At 42.2% G+C, this 14,402-nt stretch overlaps 1 protein-coding gene and 1 pseudogene across 1 annotated transcript in view; one reads left to right on the top strand and one right to left on the bottom strand.

Moving 5' to 3' along the window:
- Positions 1-415: 415 nt before the first annotated feature.
- Positions 416-534, bottom strand: LOC133491278 (5S ribosomal RNA; annotated as a pseudogene).
- dcc (DCC netrin 1 receptor) overlaps positions 523-14,402 on the top strand; it is a 312,064-nt gene continuing 298,184 nt past the window's right edge. Inside the window, exons 1-2 of the mRNA XM_061802018.1 lie at positions 523-528; positions 1,418-1,445. Coding sequence (XP_061658002.1) covers positions 523-528; positions 1,418-1,445 — 34 coding nt within the window. The remainder of the gene's footprint in view (positions 529-1,417; positions 1,446-14,402) is intronic.

Here is a 14,402-nt window from a genome sequence, read left to right as displayed (position 1 = left end):
TTAGAGACTCTAAATTGCCCTTAGGTGTGCTTGTGAGTACAAGTGTTCTTTGTCTCTATGTGCCCTGCGATTGGCTGGCAACTGTGAGGATCCGTGAGGATAAGCGGCTCAGAAAATGAATGGATGGATTTGATTGATTCTTTGGAAGAGTTGTAGATATACTCTCCTCAGCCCATCCTTTCTCCTTCCAAAAAACAAACAAAGTTGTGTTGACTGTTTATATCTACTGTGACCTCCCTTACCCAGCTGTATTATTGACCTTTTTTTGCTAACAGAAATCTTCTTCTTTTCCTTTCGGCTGGTCCCGTTAGGGGTCGCCACAGCGTGTCATCTTAGATGAACGCATATCTGTTTGGCACAGTTTTACACCAGATGCCCTCCCTGACACAACCCCTCTGCATTACCCGGGGAGAGAAGCTTACAGCACCTGGTATTCCCAGGCGGTCTCCCATCCAAGCACTAACCAGGCCAAAACCCGCTTAAGTTCCGAGGTCTGACGAGATCGGGCGTTCTCAGGGTAGCATGGCCGTAAACCTGTGTTTCCAGAAATAAATAAGGTAAAAGCATCTATCCATTCATTTTCTTAGCCGCCTATCCTCACAAGGGTCATGGGGAATGCTGGAGCCTATCCCAGCTGTCACCGTGCAGAAGGCGGGGTACACTCTGAACTGGTTGCCAGCCAATTGCAGGGCACATGGAGACAAACCGCCGCACTCACAATCACACCTACGGGCAATTTAGAGTGTCCAATTAATGTTGCATGTTTTTGGAATGTGGGAGGAAACCAGAGTGCCCGGAGGAAACCCATGCAGGCACAGGTAGTATATGCAAACTCCACACAGGTGGGTCCGGGATTGAACCCGGGACCTCAGAACTGTGAGGCCAATGCTTTCCAGCTGATCCACCGTGCCGCCGGTAAAAACATCTCTTTATTTTTTTCTTAATTGTATGAATAGTTTTTGCGATGGGTAGCCTTATTTTGGCTAGAATATCAACCCGTAAAAATATCTGTTCACATGTTTGTCTACCGCCATTTATTATTGCTTACACAACTTATTTTGGTTCGTCAAAGAGACCTAGGTCACATGACTTTGATACATCCATCCAAACTATTAGTGACAATTGACAGTAACAGGCACCTCACCACACACAATCTTGCCAAGAAGCAAAGCTTTCCAAGTGACCCATTTACATAAAACCATCTGACTCGAGACTCGAGTGAGGAAACACTGCCTATTGAATGGATGAGATAGACACTTTAAATGAACAGCCATGTCACGCGCTGTCATATATGTATGTCTGCCAAAAAATGTCAACATTGCAGCCTAAAAGAATTTCAGTCTCTGTTCAGCCGTGTCTCAGCAGTATGTATTTATTAATTTTATTCTTTGTTGACACACAGGTGTTGTGTTCCCAGGGGCTCAAAGACTGCAGGCGGGTTGAAAGTTTGTGTCTTTTATCATTTTTCTTATGAAGCACTCTGTGTTGCTTTTTAAGTATGCAAGGGGCTATGGAAATAAAGGTTTGATTGACTAATTGGACTACAGTTGGGACTTCTGAAATATATATATAAGCTATCTTGGTCTGGTTTTGCAAACTGTAATTTTTTTTATAGAATATAACCAGCAGGTCAATCACAGCACATGAATGCAAATTGCATTCAAAAGTAGTAGGGAGAAAGAACAACCTGCAGTCAGTGGTGCTTTCTGATATGGGTGATATGGGCAGCCACCCAGGCCAGCATTCTTTGGGGGGTGGCACTCTGGCTGTTCCATTTTGAGTGCTATTTATTCCAAATGCTCTCTTTCCTTAGCTATTTCCTGATCTTTTGCCATACTTCCACGCCTACTCTTTCTCTCTCTCCTGCTATGTTTCTCCTAGTCTCTGTCTGGGCTGCGTGGAGTCATTGACTACAGTCTGAGACACAGATTTGATTAGCTAAAGCGAGTGTTTGAACTCGCATGTGATTGATCAGTATGGTTCATCACTATCATGAAGCTTGTAATATGTTGCACCACTTAAAATAGAAGTCCTGTATGCCTTGAATCATAACATTTTTTGACAAGGGAATGGGTCTGTATGGATCTAGGGAGGCAACATTATTCTGTAAGTTGCTCTGTTGTGAGCGGCTCGTTGGGTGGCACCACAACAATGAGAATTTATTGAGTCCAGAAAAAAAATCCATTGTATTTATAAAATGATGACCATCCTTAGTGTGCCGCTTACTTATTAGCACTAAGACAAGACTCATGCTTTTAGTGAACAATTATTCACTGAAACACATTACTGAAACAGATAATTGAAACACTTCAGCACACACACACACACACACACACACACACACAGCTACTGTACATAAGTAAGCACTGCTGCTGTCTATCTGTGGACACAGATTATTTATGCTTAATAGCTCCCTGGTCATTTTTGCCTGTCTCAGAAGCGGGACGCACAAGGTTTTTTTTTTTTTTCTTTCAAACATTTGCTCTATCTCTGACAAAAGTCAATGGAGTGCTATCTTTATTTTTATTTGAGTAATATCCTGCTAAAGCAACAGTATTGTAAGGGGCATGGCCAAACCACTGCCCTGGACAGTACCACCTCTGACAGCTGTCACACAGCTGGGATACATTTTGGACACGAATTGACCAAGCATTTAAGTGGTGAATGTGTCATCGGAATTTGCCAGTTTGTTGTGTGTGCTTCACTGCATCCTGGGATACGCCGCTACTGTGCAGAACTTCACAAGTTGAGTGTAGAGCATTGCTTTGTCACAGTGAGCCTGTGCCTCCTTAGTTTGACAAGTCTCGTCCATGTTTCTGAGTGTGCCTCGTAATCATCGGCTGTTGTGCATGTTTTTGGATCTTGCCTGTTGCCTAGCATTTTTGTGCTTCCACTTGTTTCAGACTTTTTGTGTTTGACCTCCTTCTTGAATAAAATCGCTCTTAATATCATGCCCTTGCCTCGGATTCCTGAATTCGGGTCCGCCCACATGCCACTTGCTCATGACGCAATACTACCCAGCTCTGCTCATATTCAACTCCCATCCAAGCCCAATTATTTAAATTCAATCATAAATTCAACTATCCTATTATTATTATTATTATTTTTAATAATAATAATAATAAAAATGATAATAATAACTTGCATTATTATTATTATTACTCCACCATTTGATTCTAAGGGCTTAACTTGTTTTGACTTTTTAAATTGCTTCTTTACTCATACAGTGAAGAAAATAAGCATTTCAAAGACCCTGCTATATTGCAAGTTCTCCCACTGAGAAATGGGTTCTGAAATTTTCATCATAGGTGCATGCCCACTGTGAGAGAGAGAATCTAAAAAGAAAAATCCAGAAATCACAATGTTTGATTTTTTCATGATTTATTTGTGTAATACATCTGCAAATAAGTATTTGAATACCTGAGAAAAACAATGTTAGCATTTGGTACAGTAACCTTTGTTTGCAATTACAGAGGTGAAACTTTTCCTGTAGTTGTTCACCAGGTTTGCACACACTGGGGGAGGGATTTTGGCCTACTCCTCCACACAGATATTCTCTAGATCAGCCAGGTTTCTGGGCTTTCGCTGAGAAACACGGAGTTTCAGCTCCTCCAAAGATTTTCTATTGGGTTTAGGTCCAGAGACAGGTTAAGCCATGCCAGAACCTTGATATGCTTCTTACAGAGCCACTCCTTGGTTTTCCTGGCTGTGTTCTTCGGGTCATTGTCATGTTGAAGGACCCAGCCACGACCAATCTTCAATGCTCTGACTGAGGGAAAGAGGTTTTTCCCCAAAATCTCACAATACATGGCTACGGTCATTCTCTCCTTAATACAGTGCAGTCGTCTTGTCCCATGTGCAGAAAAACACCCCCAAAGTATGATGCTACCGCCCCCATGCTTCACAGTAGGGATGGTGTTCTTGGGATGGAAATCATCATTCGTCTTCCTCCAAACACAGTTAGTGGAATTATGACCAAAAAGTTTCATTTTGGTCTCATTTGACCACAAAACCTTCTCCCATGACTCCTCTGTATCATTCAAATGGTCATTGGCAAACTTAAGATGGGCCTTGACATGTACTGGTTTAAGCAGGGGAACCTTCTGTGCCATGCATGATTTCAAACCATGACATCTTAGTGTATTACCAACAGTCGCCTTGGAAATGGTGGTCATAGCTCTTTTCAGGTCATTGACCATGTCCTGTCGTGTAGTTAAAGGTGGACTAACAGGTCTTTCAGAGTCAGAATTCTAGCTGATAGACAGGATGTTCAAATACTGATTTGCAGCTGTATCACACAAATCAATCGTTAAAAAAAATCATACATTGTGATTTCTGGATTTTTCTTTTTCGATTAACTCTCTCACAGTAGACATGCACCTACAATGAAAATTTCAGACCTCTCCATGATTTCTAAGTGGGAGAACTTGCAATATAGCGGGGTGTTCAAATACTTATTTTCTTCACTGTAGTCTGTCGCGGGAGGGCGCGCGATTGTAGAAAAGGATTATATTTGTGTTTGGCAATGTGTTTGTTGCACCTGCTATGGGCACAAATGCGAACACTCGGGTTGGGTTTACGCGTAATAATGGTAGGATCCTGTAATGGGCAGGATGAGCAACACATATTCCGCCACACAGTTTTAATGTCAAGGGTTCGACTCTTGGGTCCTGTCTTGGTGTCTGGTAGGTTTTCTCAAGCCCACTCCCGCATCCCAAAAACAACAAAATTGGTCATAGAATTGGTGTAAATGTAAGTGCGATTTGGTTGTTTATTATGTAGCCCGTGATTGGCAGGTGACCAGTTCAGGGTGTACGGTGCTTTTTCCCTAAAGTCAGCAAGTGACCCTCCTAAGAGTAAGCGATGAAATACAGGCTAAAGTAATTTGCTCTTACGCATCACAATTTGGAAATGCCCCATGAGAGCGTAAAGGGGGGTGGGAGCGTGGAGAAGCATGGATTCAAATATTATAAAATCACAAACTGGCCCATTACATCCAACCATCCATTCTCTCCCAGCACTTATCTTCTACAAGGTCATGGGGTGCTGTAGCCTATCCCAGCTTAATTCGGATGAAAGGCAGTCAACACCCTTAACTGATCGCCACTCAGTAACAGGGGACATAGGGACGAAAAACCATTCAGACTCATATTCACACCATTACTGAGTAGGAACTGAACCCACTTCCTGCACCGAAGTCAGACAAATGTACCACTACAACATTGGTCACTCGGCCCATTATTATATATAGATACAAATTTAAAATGCATTGGGTATATGCCAATGCGAGTGCATTCGTACAGACGTTGGGCATACCCTGTAAGTGTCAGCTTGAATCAGTGAAATACACTAATTGATGATGCAGTGATGAAGTGGAATCTTGGAATTCGAACATAAGTCTTGTAAAGTGTTCAAAGTTTGATTTGTTCAACCTCCAAAATGTTCTTTTTTTCATAGAAAATAATGTAAATGAGCAGAATCCATTTGCAAACTAAATAGTAAATTTCCATTTTAATTCATATTTATGTAAAAAAGATGTACACCATGTATTCAAGCAATAAAGTGCACACATCTGTAGCAATTTAAATGTTTATAATTTACCTTGTTGATCAAGGTTTGAGGGACTCGAGGAACGGAGGATGTGCTATGCTGAAGTCACCCTGCATGATTTGACTGTAATTCTCCAGTAGCTTCACAAACCCACACACAAACCTCCACCACAATAAAGTGCCAGCTCAAGGAGGGGCAGTCCCAACCATGCTTAAAAATCAGTTGATTGCTTCAGGAAGAGCATCCAGCATAAAAGCTGTACCACACAAATCATGCGAGTTATCAATGTGGCAACCACACAGGTAATTTTAACATCACTCCTCAGAATCGTGAGGCACATGTGCAAACCAGTCATCCACTGTGCTGCCTTGTTAAAACCATAAAAACTGAAGTTGCTCTTCTTCAGAATGGGCCCTGCCACTGTTGTTAGAAGGCTGCAGAGAAAGTTCCCGCCAGAAGAGAGCAATTTAAAATATTTAAAAGCTCTTCTCCAAACAAAGTTTGGTTTAAGTTTTCATTGGAATTTATGTTGGAATTGGGTCAAAAAGCTAAGTGGTGGGCTTCGCTGTGGAGAGAACTTTGTCAAGCATCTCAGCATCAACAAGGACAAAACTTTCCAGTATTTCTTCCGGCATAGAGAGACACTTAGCTCAGTTCACATATTTTTTCTTTTCTGCTACAAGCATGCACATGTGCATACTAGTAATATTTTAATGTGTGTGTGTGTGTGAGAGAGAGAGAGAGAGAGAGAGAGAGAGAGAGAGAGACAGAGAGAGAGAGAGAGAGAGAGAGAGAGAGAGAGAGAGCATACGTGCATGCCAGTGTTTGTGGAACTCAGATGTGAGATTACAGAAAGGATTATGGGAATTATAGTTCAATGAGACAGAGGGTGGTTGACAGGTGAGACTTGTTAATGAAGGCTTAATGAGAAAATGTGACACACACACACATATACACGCACAAACACTCACACACATACTCACTCAATGCTGTCCAGCTGGTGTGTGAGCTCAGTTGCAGATGGGACCTTTGTTGGGGAATATGTCTGATGCCAGAGTCATAGTTTTGTTTCTCATGGTGAATCACTGGTCAAGATAGACAGTAGTAGTTGTCAATGTCTCAACCTGTTGAATTCCAGTGCTATGATTTTCATTCAAAGTACTGTGTATCGAGTTCTTGTACATGTCCTTAACGGTATGGAACAAATATTTAACATTTGAGACTTTTCATACTATATTGGTTGTCAGCCAATCGCAGGTCACATGGAGACTGACAACAATCACACTCGTAATCACACCTAGAGGCAATTTCGAGTGTCCAATCAATGCATATTTTTGGGATGTGCAAGGAAACCAGAGTGCCAGGAAAAAACCTACACTGTGACAGGGAGAACATGCAAACTCCACACAGGCGGTGCCGGGATTTGACTATGCATTGCTTCACCCTCCTGAGACGCCGGAGTGGGACCAGAATTTTCTCAAAGCTGTCTTGAAGTTGTTCTCCATGGCCTCACTGAACTCCTCCCATGCCCAGGATTTTGCCTCAGCAAACACCAAAGCTGCATTCCATCTGGCCAGCCATACCCAATCAGCTGCCTTGGGAGTCAGGCAGGCTTCTTCATCTTGGAGTCATCCTTCACTGTTGGCGTCCACCAACGTGTTCTGGGATTGCTTCCATGACAGACACCTACATTATGGCTCCAGCTCCGGTTGGCCACCTCACCAATGGAGGTGTGGAACATCGTCCACTCAGACTCAATGTTCCCCGCCTCCCCCGGAACATGAGCAAAGTTCTGTTGGAGGTGGAAGTTGAAACTCCTTCTGATGGGAATCTGCTAGCTGCTCCCAGCAGACACCAATAATACATTTGGGGCTGCCACATTTGACTGGAATCTCCCCCCACCATCGGTCAACTCACTACTAGGTGGTGATCAGTTGACAGCTCCACCGCTCTCTTCACCCAAGTGTTCAAGACAATTTGGAAAATATACTAGAATACTGAATGTGATCTAATTTGGCTTTCTTGAGAAAAGAATTGTTTCACCAGTTTTACGGGCGGCGTGGGATGGAATCCCGCTCAGTGATGGTGTCGATATCTGCCCTGTAACTGACAGGCGACCAGTTCAGGGTGTAGTCCGCGTTTCACCCAAAGCTAGCTGGGATAGGCTCCAGCTTTCCCGCAATCCTTGTGAGGATAAGCGGCTTGGATAATGACATGACTTTTCCTCCTTATTCCTATTGTGATTCAGTTGCCACAGAGTTTAAACACAGAAACGCACACACAAACACACACACACACACACACACACACACACACACACACACACACGAACACTTACACACAATACTTGGATTCTCCCCAGAGTCTTAATACAGACATTGTTCAGGGTGTAACCCATAATGTCAGTCACTGGGAGAGGTGGTATCTGTTTTCAAATGGGTTTGGCTGTTTTCCACATTGGATGGGGTGGCAGGACCACGGGAATAATTGAGCCTATCACAGCTAACTTCCAGCCAAGAGTTCCAATTCAGCTAGATTCACCACAGTAAGGAAAATCTTGATGGGTAATGTGACATTATAGCACCAAACATTTACATATACCGTTATAAGCAATGTAACTCCAATTACATGCCAGTGAAATAAACAAACTCCAAGTGGCTGGCAACTAGTTCAGGGCTAGGTCTAGGTCTAGGGCACTAGCTCGATGGGCTCGAGCATGCCTGCGATACTTGTGAGGATAAGAAGTACAGAAAATGGATTAATGGATGAAATAAACAAAGAACAGGAATATAACAGCAAGTAGTGTAGTAGTGTATGCTGACTGAAGAAGCAACACTGTGTAAATACCTCTCCGTTTTTTTTAACTGTTTTCTTCCCATTCCACTCATATATTGCAGCTTGAGTCATAATTCTTTGTAAACCAATCAGTAGACAGCAGTGTATTTAGTTCCAGTCTATACAAGCACACCACACTGTACTGCTGGTACCCCCAAGAAGAGCTTGACGCTTTAAGGTTCTGTTCCCTGTCAGGCTCATTAGGACATAAGATAATGTAATTACAATACACGTTTTACCAGTCTAACATCCTTACATTCAGTTCTTCACGTAAGCATTGGTGTACAACTTTTTTCTCTTCTCGAGGTTAGGATCTTTAGTCTATATATCTTGTAAATCTACAGATTTCTGTGCATGAATATTTATATGATAAGCCATAACCTAATGTAAAACATTATACTTTGAAAATACTATCACACCCTTGCACAAATGCAGCAGAAATATTATGTAATACTTCTGCCAAAAGAGATTTGCATTCCATACCAGCATTAAATATACTAGAATGGCCGTGTTTTTGATCTACATCAGAAATTTTCTTTGTCTTTTTTAAAAAAACAATGAAACAATAATATTGAACACAAATGAAATGTGAATAATTGACATTGAGAATCCCGGCAGAGAGGAAAGGATCTCATTACGCCACACACTTTTTGGTCCTCATGATTTCCTTGATACGTCGATGGAGTCTGTGATGACAGGATGGAGGGTGGAGCGAACTTGTTTACAGAGTCTCAAGGACTGAACAGCAAATACAATAAATGAGATTCTCTAGTATGTCCATACTTTTCCAGGCCACATAAAATATAGACCTTGAGTTTGACACTTGCCAAAGACCCAACATCGTTACCATGGCAGCCATTTAACATGCATGCACACATACATGTGCACACGGAAATTGGGGAAGGAAATTATTCACCAGTTTAAATGTAGTTGTTTTTTGTAGTAAGTCGTGAAAGTGATCACTGGAGAAATGAAATATAGATAAAAAAAAAAAAAAAGAAAATCCAGGCAGCCAGATGAGAAGGGAGATGTCAAGCAGACAGAGTGATAACATCAAACTGCAGGACTACTAGGACAAGGACACACTGATTATGTGTGTGTGTGTGTGTCTGTGTCACGTGTGTCTTTGTGTTTGAGAATGAGAGAGAGAGAGAAAGCAATGCGAGTATGTAGAGACAGAGCTGTCAAGATAGTGATTTACTGATAGAGAGAGGGTAGGAGGGACTGGCAAAAGGGAATCAATAAGAAAGAACCCATGAAGCAAGAGGGGGATGGATAGAGACAGAGATGAATGAAACAAAGAGCTAAGGATGGACAGATTTGGACTGAGGGACGTGTGACATACAGCAGTCGATGAAGAAGAAAAAGATTAAATACACCTGCAGGCTTTAAGATTAAATAAACATGCACAATTTATTGTATTTGGTTAACAGGAACTCAAACTAATTCTTTTAACTTGCATCCATCCATCCATCCATTTTCTGAGCCACTTATCCTCACAAGGTTCGCAGGAGTGCTGGAACCAATCACAGCTGTCAACGGGCAGGAGCCGGGGTACACCCTCAACTAGTTGCCAGCCAATGGCAGGACACATGGAGACAGATAACAGTCGCACTCACAATCTCACTTGGGGCCAATTTAGAGTCTCCAATGAACAAATGTTTTTGGGAATTGTTTTCTTCATTTTGAAAAAAAAAAAAAAACTCTAAAACACATTGAGACACTCAAGTTGTGAAATCAACAAACTAAAAATGAGTCATTATTATTTCCCTCAGGCGTTCGAAAAGGAAAATATAAGCACAAAACATAGCAGTTGCCTTAATTCCCTGTTAGAAGGTGTTCTGAAATCTGTGAAAGCATGTTATAAGTATTGGTAAATAGTTGCATTCAGTCTATGTACAAAATTTCTCTAGTTGGTTCAAAAGGTACCTCTGACAGGGAGGTAGTTTTTAGCTAGTTGGATTCATTGCAGAATTACATACGTATACTAAAACACCCATTTGACTTGCATCATCAACTTTGTGAAACAATTGATTTACATTGAAAGCAACATTGTAAGCATTTCTCAGTGAAAATGCTTAAATCTTAAAATTTACACTGGAGGTTATGTATTATGTGTTGGCGTTCAGTTGGTACTAAAATGTTCCTTCTGGGTGGAGATCTAAAATGTGTTACGATAGCTCAGTGTCCATTATTTACACCCGGGGCTCTATTTTCGTAGACTGCGCAGCTGCGCTTGGGAATAAACACGAATGTATCTTGATTCTTGTCCGAGATTCGCTGTGATTGTTCGCCAATTTGTTTACCCGAGTCAGGCTAGGTGTACCAGTGGAGTGAGAGTGTCTCGCCCAGTGCAAATAACAAATTGTTGGCTGAAAGTCGATTTAAATTCATGCCTGCTCAAACCACGTCTTACTATGGTGTAGGATAGACCTGCATCATGTAATTTTAGTGAATTTCGATCGAGATACAGACAGACATATATGTGAGTCAGGTGAGACAGATGTCAATGCACATCAAAATTTCTGAATTAATTATTATTCCCATCATCCATCCATCCATTTTCTGAGCTGCTTATGCCCACAAGGATCGTGGGAGTGCTACAGTCTATCTCAGCTATCTTCGGGCAAGAGGCGGAGTATACCCTAACCTGGTTGGCAGCCAATCGTAGGGCAACCATTCGAAACAACCATTCGGACTCACAATCACACATAAACGCAATGTAGATTTTCCAATTAACGCATTAACGCAGACACAAGGAGAACATGCAAACTCCACACAGGCGGGGCCGGGACTTGAACCCTCAGTCCTCAGAACTGTGAGCCAAACGCTCTCACCAGTCGTTCCACTGTGCCGCCTATTTCCATCACAAATATTTTATATCATCCCATGTACTTACTGGCCAGCATGCAGCAATGAATGAAGGGGGGGCGGGGCGAGTTGTGATCTTCTTCCCCACCATGGCAAAGGGTGTCAGTTCGCAGTTAAAGGGGGCTAGAGGATTCATTTCGATTAGACTCTTTAAAAGTCTGCTGTGATGACACCCACACCAGCGCAGACGTCCCACTTCTAAATGCACTGGCGTCAGCTGATACAAGAAATGACCATCTCTGGGTTGTGTCAAGTTCTTGGCTAGATTTGGACTCGTCATGGATGCAGAGCCCCTGTTGCTGTTTTCTTATAAATAGACCTATATAGTTAATGTTTAACAATGTGACCATGTTTCCCAAAGGCGTTGGGCTAGTTTTCATTTGAAGGTTAAGTTTGGTTCAATTTGCTAATTGTTTAATCACGAAGGAAATCATGATGTGGCTTCAGTTTATTTAATTGGCATATTGGTGCAGTGATGACTGAGCCTTTCAACCTATTCCTGGAAATAAGCTAAAGACAAATCTCTATTAACCAGAAAAATTAAAGAGGATATTTTTAGGCTTCACTTCTGATGTTTGTTCTTTTCAAATCAATAGTGTTCAATGGTATGAGTTCTTTTACTAAACCTCCATTTACTTTCTAGGAACACCACAGGCGCAGAGTGGCACCTTTGACCATACATGCTGCTTCTCTGATCCAGATAAAAGCCTCTTTTAGTTACGTCAACATCAAATAGAAGAGGAGACATAGTCACTGTAGATCACAGCAATCTGAGCCTTTTGCACGATTATATTATATATGAAAACATGAAAACAAAGTGGTTTATTGCAATGCAATCCCATCTTGCAGACTGATGCGCTACATGTTAAATTTATAACATATATGTTCTCTGCTGTGGAGACTGTCATCAGATTTATTCAGAAAGGAAAAAACTCGCAGGGTGTTACATATTTATTAGAAGACTTGTAATAAAAAGACCATCCAGGATCATGAAATGTTTTAATGCTCTTTCACTTTCTCTCTCAATGTTTTATCAATCTAAAAAAGTGAGACGTTTCAAACAAGGTATACATTTTAGCTGGCTCCGGGGTTTGAAATATATTTTGTGTCACATCAGTCTTGGAACGTTTCTGACACAGTTGCTATGGTTAACCAATATTTGAAACACTCTTCCATGATGCAGCAGTGTATAGGCAACCACTGCAAAATATTATCACAATCATAAACCCCTGTATATACAGTACACTGTCAGGGGCCCCTCACCTGCACCTCTTTGTTGCTAATTCGGCCAGACATATAAGGCTTGTGTTTGTCATTGTCAGTAGTGGTTGACACTGCAGCATTGTGTGTAAGTATGCAAGCTCATTGTAAGAGTACCATCCTTGTTACAGCGTTTCTGTGCCACCTATTCAAGTGTTGTTCAAGTTGTGCCTCATAGTTATCAGACCTCGTTTCTGGATTTTTGGATTGCTCACCTGTGTATGACCGCTGTTATTAAAGTGGGGGTGACATCCCTATAAACATTCTAAAATAGATATTGGAATGAAAACTACATATAACAGTATTCACTTCAATGTCTATACGAAAAAAAAAGTGAGCGGAGAGCACGTCATCCATGCACAAAGTTGCGCAATTGAGTGTCCCTCGACATCCAAGTGGTCACCATATTAGTCCCGTCCTCCGTCTTTGACGACATCGCACTTCCGCCGTTGAAAACGCTCAGTGCCTGCTTTTATGGAAGTCGAACAACAGAGATTTTCGGATTTTTCCAAAGCCCCTTCTAACACGGAAGCTCTTTTCAAAAAGGAATACACCACACAACCGAATGAAGTTACCGGGGCAATATTACACGATTGTTTCGAGCCCTCAGGGCAATATTACACTACTGTTTCGAGCCATATTCAGATGATATGAAATCACGGCCAAACCGAATCCCATCCAATCCACTTCCGCGGCGGAGATGAGCCATTCCGGCTCATCGCAGCCGGCCGGTGTGGCTTATGACAGAGCCGAGCGGTTGATGCTTTGTGTTCACAGTCGAGCCCGCGCGCTTCACACTCGCACTCGACTGAGTAAAGCATTCTCGGCTGGATTCTTCAGAGCCGCCCCCGTCGCAAAGCCCGACGTGAAGCCTTCGCGGAAGATGTGACCGCCGAACGCGGCGCCTCAGCCTGGTGTGGCTGAGTTTCGGCCGCCATGGTATATAAGGAGGGGGTGGCGCCGAGCTATGTTGCTTTTAGGGGTATGTTCAAAGTGGCCGCAGTACGCGACAAGCACTTCCGAGACGAGGCTGAGCGAGACATTGTTAGCTGGGCGACGCGCACATCGACACATTTCATGCGCGGATCTTTTGTTACGTTATGAGAGAGACAGATTACGTGGTCCGCCCCAAACTATTATTTTTTTTTTTTTTAGCTTTTATTTGGAACCCACGAAGCTCTCGTCCTCTGCACCCGTGCAATCCATTTTTCACAACGAACAGGGTCTCTTTCAAACTTATGAAGGGTAATTCCCTTCTCCCGAGTGTTCAAGCAATGTCCAGCAATGCAATGAGCCCGTATTTTGGCTAACACGAAGGAACAACGTGCTACCTTCTCGGAGGTAAAAATAATGGAAACAAACGAGTCCACTAGGGGGCGCCTCCGTCTTGTACGTCACTTCCTGCTTCTTCTCGAAAACAAATCCCTCGAGAGGATTTTCATGGCGGGAGTTACAAAAAGCTGCATACGTCAAAATCATGTTTTGTGGTGAAATAACACATGGGACCATATTGGGTGTGGGTTTTTCATTAATAATATACCAAAAATCATCCGTTTGACGACACTTGACCTTTAAACTACCCTCAAAACTCTTCTACCTGCCTCGAAGTCCTGCACTTTGATCCTACCTCATGTTGCTTGCTCGTGACAGTACACATACGAGAGATGTGTATGGTACAGTTCTGTACTTTTTTTTCATGAGAAGAAGTTTAATCTTAATCAGGTATCCTCATTGCTGTTTAGTGTTCTTTATGTAATGCACAGTACTCTTGTAATAATGGCAGGTAACTTTTTTTTTTAAATCCTTTGAGCGTATCCACCTCATGGAGTGGGAACACTTTCTTCTGGTGCTTCAAATGAAAAAAGTTTTAGAAAAAGTCTTAAAAG

This window comes from Syngnathoides biaculeatus, chromosome 17, assembly GCF_019802595.1.
Source record: "Syngnathoides biaculeatus isolate LvHL_M chromosome 17, ASM1980259v1, whole genome shotgun sequence".
Classification (NCBI taxonomy): domain Eukaryota; kingdom Metazoa; phylum Chordata; class Actinopteri; order Syngnathiformes; family Syngnathidae; genus Syngnathoides; species Syngnathoides biaculeatus.
Note: the sequence above shows the minus strand (reverse complement) of the source record. Positions and strands in the feature narration are given on the sequence as shown.